This window comes from Apostichopus japonicus, chromosome 16 (genome assembly GCF_037975245.1).
Source record: "Apostichopus japonicus isolate 1M-3 chromosome 16, ASM3797524v1, whole genome shotgun sequence".
In the NCBI taxonomy this organism is placed as follows: Eukaryota; Metazoa; Echinodermata; class Holothuroidea; order Aspidochirotida; family Stichopodidae; genus Apostichopus; species Apostichopus japonicus.
Genome location: NC_092576.1, coordinates 7,765,180 through 7,774,993, shown reverse-complemented (window position 1 = coordinate 7,774,993; position 9,814 = coordinate 7,765,180). Strand labels below are relative to the sequence as shown.

At 39.5% G+C, this 9,814-nt stretch overlaps 1 protein-coding gene across 7 annotated transcripts in view; it reads right to left on the bottom strand.

Moving 5' to 3' along the window:
- Window positions 1-482: 482 nt before the first annotated feature.
- The window catches only part of LOC139983565 (gamma-aminobutyric acid type B receptor subunit 2-like), a 204,768-nt gene continuing 195,436 nt past the window's right edge, over window positions 483-9,814 (bottom strand). For all 7 annotated transcript variants that reach the window (XM_071997202.1, XM_071997204.1, XM_071997203.1 and 4 more), the window contains 5 exons: window positions 9,489-9,605; window positions 8,787-9,011; window positions 6,190-6,354; window positions 4,147-4,270; window positions 483-2,696 (listed from right to left, as the gene is read on the bottom strand). In XM_071997202.1, the coding sequence (XP_071853303.1) occupies window positions 2,302-2,696; window positions 4,147-4,270; window positions 6,190-6,354; window positions 8,787-9,011; window positions 9,489-9,605 (1,026 nt within the window). In that variant the 3' untranslated portion in view covers window positions 483-2,301. The remainder of the gene's footprint in view (window positions 2,697-4,146; window positions 4,271-6,189; window positions 6,355-8,786; window positions 9,012-9,488; window positions 9,606-9,814) is intronic.

Here is a 9,814-nt window from a genome sequence, read left to right as displayed (position 1 = left end):
TCACACACACCTTGGTTACTCCACATGGAATATTTAACAAACCTTTAAAAACAATCTGTAATTTCTATAAATTGCAACACAAACAAAGCTGATTGATATTTAGTTCAAATGAAGAAAAAAATGGAAAACTTATCATTGGGTATAAAATAAAATTATTGCATTTGTGCTTTCTGAAATTGTAACAAATAGCACGACAAATAAAAAAACAAAAATGAACTACATTACCTTGTTTTATATATTCCTAAAATAACGACCAAAAAAAGGAAACATGAAAATAAAAAAAAACAAACATAAATTTTGTGCGAACTTTCACCCGCTGATGATATGAAAAGAATTTCAATAAAAATGTACATATAGGACATTACGCTATTTAACCAAACAACATTCTAGCCTGACCATATAAGTAGTTTAATTCAAGGATGGTATGAGCCCCCCTCCCATCTCCCTCACCATCCACCCTCCTCAACTACCCCCCCCCCCCCAAAAAAAAAACAAAGAATAAAACAATGATCTGTAAAATACAAACCTTTTGAAAATGTCTTTTGTCATTTAGCAACAATTACACTTTCGGAGAAACCAAACAGCAAACCGCTCGTCATTGAAAACTGCTGAAATACATAGTCTGGCATACAAACATTAAATGAGACACAAACCCAGCCATCATTGTTTTTCAATGTGATAGAGATAACTGTCACGAACAACTTCCCTGTTTCTTTCCACATCGGGGCAAAGACTTTATCAAGTCTAAATATGACATCATCCAGAAAAATCTGATTCATTTCATAATATTGTCATTTTTATATTAATAATATGTGCCATTCGCCGGACAGGTTATGATTTTTTTATTTCGACATTTGTTGTTTACAAAAAGTTGAAAAAAAAGGTCTGTTAGATGATAAGATAACAAAACTAATATAACAGTTATATTGTTACAAGTAATTTTTTGTTTTAGTTTGATCTCCGATCTTTCTTAATGCACAATCGTCGTAGATCAACAATAAGAACGTTATGATTGTGTCGGGGATTTTATTTTGGTCAATTCCTCCAAGATAAAGCCAGGGTATAGGAACCAAATAACTCGATCCTCTCTCAACTATACAGTCCCCTTTCATCGAAACTGCAACTGCACAATAAGCTCAGTCGATTGTGTATGACGCACGAGACGAATGATTATTTAAATGTATATGTTGCGGATGTACCTGCATAGATACTTAAGTATATATGTTGCGGTTGTACCTGTATGTATACTTAAGTGTGTATGTTGCGGATGTATACCTGCATGGATAATTATGTGTGTATGTTGCGATGTACCTACATGGTAACTTAAGTGTATATGTTGCGGATTTACCTGCGTACAAACTTAAGTATTATAGTTGCGGATGTACCTGCGTGGGTACTTAAGTGTATATGTTGCGGATTTACCTGCGTGCATTCTTAAGTATGTATGTTGCGGATGTCCCTACATGGTTACTTAAGTGTATATGTTGCGGATGTACCTGTGTGCATACTTAAGTATGTATGTTGCGGATGTACCTGCGTGGTAACTAAAGCGAATATGTTATGGATGTACCTGCATGGTAAGCGCACATATTGCGGAAGTACCTGCCTGCATACTCAAGTGTATATGTTGCGGATGTACTTGTATGGATACTTAAGTGTACATCTTACTAATGTATCTGCATGGATATTTAAGTGTAGCCTAGATGCAGTGGATATATACCTACCTGGATAAGTTTACATCAATAGATACTTAATGCACATGTTGCGGAAGAACCTTCTTGGATACTTAAGTGTATATGTTGCGGATGTACCTACATGGACACTTAAATGTACATGTTGCGGACGTCGGATACTTAGGTGAACATGTTGCGAATGTACTGTATATATATATATTTACCGTACTTCATTGTGTATAATGTGGATCATACTTCTATGAATATGTTTAGTGTACAAGTTGCGGATACGTACCACATGCAACGTAAACAGTGTGAATCATAATCAAAAATTTAATCAAGTAATGATTTGCCTCTTCTCAGCATTTAATTCATAACACTGCCAGTGAAGTAGCATCTTTCAACGTATTGGTTCGTATAGAGATTGGTAAAGTCCCGGCTGGTCAGTTACATTTGCTGGTAGACGATAGAATGATAGTGACGTCACTGGAACATTATTCATGAGTCATCCATGCTGGATATTCCAGTTGATTACAGCACATGAGTTGATTCATGTGCTCACTTATTGCAACAATTAATAATAAAAATTGTAGTTGTAAATCATAACAAATTAACCTAATCGAAACTGTCATTTGGTATAGTCAATTAAAAATGCAGGCATTTCATATGGGGATTGAGGGATATTATTTGTAATAGCACAACCGCGGACTGGAGAATTATCCGGCGTTTTAAGAGGTACAGTGTCATCATATGTTCTATGCACCTCTGCTACACTGTCTTGAAAAGATCCGTTCTGATTTAAATCGTATGGATATTCATAAGGTATTAGTTCAGCATCCGGGTTATCTTCAGCACCCGGGGGCCCGATCCATACGCCACCGTAGTTTTCGTATAGTTCCTTTGATGGTTCCTCCTCGTCCGATATATTAGGTACTTTCGTTTCTACCTGACTTGAGGGGTTACTGGTGTTACTTGGTTGATAATAAACTGAATTTGGAGACAGATTTATCCGTTTAGTTCCACCTGAATACAATCAAAATAAAAAGGAAAAACAAAATAATGAGTCCCAATCGAATCCTTTAATGTCATCGATTCTCTGAATTCTAAAGACTCTAAATTAATCCTGACAAATTTCGAAACTCAAATTATTCGGGAATCAGCGTCAAATCTAACACTTTTGAATTTCTTAAAATAAATTGTGCGCGAACAGGTGTCTTTCCAGACGAGATGTATGATTGGTTTAAAAAGGATGTCGTCTGCTCTATTGTACACTGTAATTCATACCACGATGAACAATAGGAGGTCTTCAACTATTGTGACGTAATTTCTATATGCGTTTTTTTAGCCTATCCCAAAAAATATAAAACAGGCATATTAATAAACGACATCTAGGCTATTCTGATAGTATTTAAGTCAAACAAAATATTTTGCCATTTCAGAACATAATGAAAGGAAAGCGAAATGTTTTAAGTGTGTAAATACCATATGAGAGGCACTTTAATATTTTATCCGTAACATTATGAAGGAATTTGCCATCTGCGGTCGTTAGTTTATGACAGCCAAAGAAGGAGGGAACGGGAAACTGCGTCAAGGTTCTCGCTATGTTTGACAGAAGAGGCATCTAGGTCATGGATATACATATTCATATATGCATATGCAACAGATGACGTCTGAGAAGTCCATCTACATGTTCTCCCTATACTTCAATAGATGTCATTCGTCCCTTCATTTGACGGCCATTAATTCAATGCTTTTTAGAATTGCTTCTGGCTGATCTATTTTTCTAAAAGTATTAAAATTTCAATTTTGCCTCCGTTATTTGCTTTTAAAAGCAGTTTCTTCTTCAATCAGTAGTGATCATGCAATTTTGGTAATGGCAAAAATGGCAATATTGTATTTACAATTACTTGAATATATGCATCTAGCGTGGTAAAATTGCAAAGGTATCCTATAGAAAGTTCATTACCGTGAACAAAAGAACACACTTCCCTACACATATACCCATCACTAGCAAGAACATATCATATGGTGGATATATCCATGACGGGTGGTGGGTAATTGACTGCCTTATATCCATGTAAAGTACATTGCCGTGAAGAAAAGAACACACTTCCCTACACATATACCCATCACTAGCAAGAACATATCATATGGTGGATATATCCATGAGGGGTGGTGGATAATTGACTGCCGCATATCCTATAGAAACTGCATTACCGTGAAGAAGAGAACACACTTACCTACACATACACCTCTCACAAGCCAGAACATTTCATGTGGTGGATATATCTATCAGAGGGTTGTGGGTAATTGGCTGTCGCAGCACAACATATCGACTAGACTTGTAATGAAGAGATGAATATTGGAGTATAGTATAATGGAAATGGAAAGGATGGGAGAGGGAGAGAGAGGAAGAGGGAGGGAGAAAGGGAGGGGGAGGGAAATGGAGGGGAGGGGTGAGAAGTGGTCTTACCGTTACTCTTGGAAGGTGACATTGAGGGTATGTCTGAGTCTGAATCAAGTTTTAATAGTAAAGGTGCTTCCTCTGGAGCTATTCTATATAACTCATCTTCCAGCTCCTTGATCTTCTTATCGCTCTGTGAAAAGAAATTAAAATAGGACTGATGAATATGCATGAATATGCATATAGAAACACGCAGTTGGGACACTTTTTTTCTATACTGTAGTGTGTCATGTCCGGCTTCAGAGAACTCGTATTGTCGTAGCCTGGGGGGGGGGGGGGGGAGCATAATTTAAAAGGGGTATTTCTGATAAAGGGAGCATTTTAACATCTAACGGAGTGCCATGCTGTAAAGAGACATTTTTTGTCCAAAATGCCTCCCACTTCGCAGGATATAAACAATAATAAGAGCATTGTATTACGTAGCAGACGAACTTTCAGGGGAATGATTGTGAAGGGTCGCTTAGCTTCCTTCAACCTGAAAAGAGGGCTTTAATGATATTTCCTGCTTCTAATCAAATTTTATTTTTCGGGGTACTCAAATGAGAGGGGGTTTGGAGGGGGGGGGGTGGGCGACCGCTAAGGCCTTTCTTGTGTTAACAGTAATTAATAAATTAAGAATTCGATGTTTGCATTTATTTGCAGAAATTAACCATAATTACATTTTTAAAACCTTCACAGAAAATTAACAAACAGTTGCTCAGATCCAGATATACCATTTCAAAAGAAGTACATAATATTGGCTTGTGGGATTTTAAAGACGTTTGGCTCATTATTATCATGTTAACTTTCACATGATTGACTATACTGCAATGTGTTCTTCTTTTGTTTTGTTTTAATATTATACATTTGTGGTCTCATTGCTTGCGCATGCGAAAGCAATGTGGAAATGAGTGAGGAAGGTTGCGATCAGTTGAAGTCATATTCGATATATTATTTCCGGGATCCGGATATAATTCAGTACTCGGAAAACCGATGTAAAACACTTCAATAAGCATTGTTCTCAATCTTTAACAAAACATATGGTCGTTAGGTTTCAGTTGTCAGAGGAAGCTCAAATCGAACAAATCATTACTGTTATTTGATACTATTGTTGAAGTATCAAAGTTGTAAAGGAGAATTAACTAAACTACATCATACTATTCCACAGGTGACAATTATATCTAATTGTTTACTAGAGATTGTCTGTTATCATATATAGAGACCCTTCAAACGTTACTACCGCGAACGGGGTTGAACCTCGCGATCGGGGTTCGATTTATGATGTAAACGCGTATCAGACCCCGCGATTTGTACGCTATATATACTAGTATCGAGGGAGGGTCATACCCGCGCTCGGTGTTAAATGATGTGGCAGCGTGGGGGGTCCTTCAACTTCCGCTGTTGTTTACGCGCGTCGTTTATGGCAAGCCATATGGGACAAACACCGCATAATATATACGCGTATTAATTGGAACATATACGCGTGTTAAATCAGACAATAACGGACATGTCTTATCATAGCTTTCATCCACACTGTAGCCTCACCAGTGCAATAAGTGAGCACTTGTAAAGTTAGTATCTATTGAAGTACACCCAGGCCCAAACGTACCGTACTTGATCTAGACAACAGCATGACTTAATACGTGTATATATATTCGACTTAACCTTCACATGTGTTCGAATTAATCCTCATATGTGTTCGAATTAATACGCGGATATATATTTAAGCCTTACGATTGGTTAATAATATTTACGCGTATATATTCGAATTAATACGCAGATAAATTATGCGGTGTTTGTCCCACTTGGCTTGCCATAGTCGTTTGACACAATAGAAGCATATGGTACGGTTTATGGTTTATCACCTTTTCTTCTAAAAAGTAAACCTTAACTTTCCGTGGTTGGTGATCGCGATCGTACCATATTGTCTGACACCAAGCAAAGCGTCCACTACAAGCGACACGATACCAAACAGAAGACCACAAAACGACAAGAAAGGATAATAGAAGTGATCAATAAGTTACACTAACGGAGAATTAACAATATCAAGTATAAATCATATAATATTCTTACCTCGACAAGTTTTTTCCTCAGGTCTGAGTTTTCTTCGGCTATAATCCTAACCTTTGCGCTGGAAGTTATACTCGCGGCATTCCCAGGGGTTGAGCGAGCCTTATCCAACCCTCCTACAACCCTGATCCTTTCATTAGCATGGGGGTTTATCCGTAGCTCAATAACCTGTTGGGAAATATAATAATAATAATATAATAATATGAACAAAAGTTTAAAGGGAAATATTGTCTGTATTGACGGTGGGTGACCATATTAACATGTTCCTAAAACACACACAAGCACACAATGCTAGCTATAGATGTAGGCCTACGGTACCCTATAATCCGGGTCCTTTTTCTGTAATTTTAAGTCAACTCACGAGAACATCCACAAGAGGATTGAAACTTTTAACTGCATTACTCATTACATATACCCATGGAGGTAAAAACAGAACCTCCATGATATACCGAACAAGTGTAGGATCATGTTTTCGGTGACTAACAAGTCGGTAATGGCATAGTACTTAGTAATATATTGATGTATAGCGCCATCTATACTGTAATGAAACTAATTCGTTGGTGAAATGGAATTTTGAAAGGACCGATACTTGTCTGGCTTTTTGGTATTTACAAAACAAGGATGCTTACCTGTCTCCACACCAAACCTAAGCAGCACAATGTGGGCTGGGGAGGGGGAGGGAGGGGGGGGTCATTAAGCGGAAAAGGAACATGAAGGAGAATTGCTTGCAACAAGTTATGAAAACTTGATAGAGAATCTTACAGTGGTGTGTATATGGGACTTCAAAGGTGTGTGGTCGAGGGAGGTGGGGCAACTCTTCTTTTTTATTTAGCTCCGACTGATTTAAGAAGGGGCAAGATTAAGGACTAGATGTCGGATTAAGAATTTGACAATATAGGGGCGTAACCCAGATGGCGGGGGGGGGGGGGTCATGGAGAGGCACTCACCCGGAATTTTAGACGTCAAATAGTGTAAATGTGGCATTCTGAGACATCTTTAGACAATAAATTAGGCCATTATGGTTGAATATAACAAAAGGTACCCACGACTGAACATTTTATTGTGCTAATAAGCAGGCCAGTGGCCTCCAAAGAATTCAAGCCACGGAAAAACACTAGCTAGATTCGGAAAGATATAAAATCGGAGGGGCGTGCTAACATCTGATCAGTAAGAGGGAAATGGGTCAGTGGGGAATGGGAGGGGAAGTGCTAGCATGCGACCAGTAAGGGTGATTTGGGTCAGTGTGGGATGGGAGGGGTGCGTGCTAGCATTGATCAGTAAGGGGATATGGGACAGTACGGAGGGGCGTGCTAACATCTGATCAGTAAAATGGAGGTAGGGGAAGGGAGGGGCGTGCTAACATTTGATCAATAATGGTGATATGGGTCAGTGTGGGATGGGAGGGGTGCGTGCTAGCATTGATCAGTAAGGGGATATGGGACAGTACGGAGGGGCGTGCTAACATCTGATCAGTAAAATGGAGGTAGGGGAAGGGAGGGGCGTGCTAACATTTGATCAATAATGGTGATATGGGTCAGTACGGGATGAGAGGGGTGCGTGCTAGCATTGATCAGTAAGGGGTATATGGGACAGTACGAGATGGGCGTGCTAACATCTGATCAGTAAAATGGAGGTAGGGGAAGGGAGGGGCGTGCTAACATTTGATCAATAATGGTGATATGGGTCAGTGTGGGATGGGAGGGGTGCGTGCTAGCATTGATCAGTAAGGGGATATGGGACAGTACGGAGGGGCGTGCTAACATCTGATCAGTAAAATGGAGGTAGGGGAAGGGAGGGGCGTGCTAACATTTGATCAATAATGGTGATATGGGTCAGTACGGGATGAGAGGGGTGCGTGCTAGCATTGATCAGTAAGGGGTATATGGGACAGTACGAGATGGGCGTGCTAACATCTGATCAGTAAAATGGAGGTAGGGGAAGGGAGGGGCGTGCTAACATTTGATCAATAATGGTGATATGGGTCAGTGTGGGATGGGAGGGGTGCGTGCTAGCATTGATCAGTAAGGGGATATGGGACAGTACGGAGGGGCGTGCTAACATCTGATCAGTAAAATGGAGGTAGGGGAAGGGAGGGGCGTGCTAACATTTGATCAATAATGGTGATATGGGTCAGTACGGGATGAGAGGGGTGCGTGCTAGCATTGATCAGTAAGGGGTATATGGGACAGTACGAGATGGGCGTGGATGTGGGGGGTGGGAGGGGCGTGCTAAAATTTCATCAGTAATGGGTATATGTGTCAGTACGGGAGGGAAGTGCTAACATCTGATCAGTAAGAGGAATATGGGTCAGTGGGGAATGGGAGGGGGGCGTGCTAGCATGCGATCAATAAGGGTGATATGGGTCGGTGGGAGATGGGAAGGGTGCGTGCTAGCATTGATCAGTAAGGTGATATGGGACAGTACGGAGGGGCGTGCTAACATCTAATCAGTATAGGTAGGTTAAAATAGATACGAGTGCATACGTGGTGTGTAGACAGGTAAGAGAGGCGTTTAAAGAAAACGTTGATCTGATTACGATCATAAATTACGAAAAAATACCATAAAAAAGATAACAATAATTATGTCATCTGATGTCATACCTTTGGAACGAAAACCAAGCTAAGGGTAATGGTTGCACAGAATAAAATAAATACAGAGATGAGCCCGTGGGATGCAGCTGGGTTGTCTTGTATAACGAATGAGAGCGCCACACCAAGACAGCACATAATGGTGACGTTGTACACACTCATGCCGATGTATTTACTGTCGTTCAGAGCCGGGATGCTCACGTGTCTGGTTTCCCAGGCTAAAAATAGACCAAATATCTGCAATGAAAGAGGTAGAGCGACACGTGATCACTTGGAAGCAACTGTGTGTGTACTTAGAAAGTGTAATGCCTGTTAGCATAACACACATTATAAGCATAGTATGTAATCTAGGCAGAAATAAAGAGGGCGGTATACTTGAACTTTTAGCCACGCTAGTCCACATCGCAAACTGTTGGGAATGTTCTTTCCCCAACACTAAATAAGTACGCATGCATCCAACAATTTTTTTACTCTGTGTTTGACATTACGCCTCAAATAAACAAGTCAACGATAAATTAAGAGTTGAATTGTCAAAATTATGATACATTGATCACAGTGAACAAATAGATAATTGTTCAACTGTTTTATGTTTGTTTTATCGTTCTTTTTACCCGAGAGTATTTGGTGATACTTCCATATATGGAGAAGACAGGTAATGCGCACAATAGTACACAAGTGTGCGTACTGTTGATAACGATGCCAGTATATACTTACTAATAAGACACCTTTGTATGCGTAAATAATAGCCAACCAAATCATTGTGTTGCGACTCTCACAGACTGCTAACTTGTATATGTAAAGAACGTCCATCTCCTCTGGTTGGTCAGAAGTCTGAAGAAGAAGAAAATTACAATTCCCAAAGATGCGGTATATTTGAAATTTCTATTAAAAGTGGGAAATATATTAAATTCCAATTTCTACCAATATAACTCTATTCAAGGAATTTAATATCTTGAGAAAGGAAGTGAAAAGTTTACGTAGTTGGTGAACCAAAGTGCTGGAAATCCTTTGGTCACTGCCTCGAATCTTGTTCTTCACTA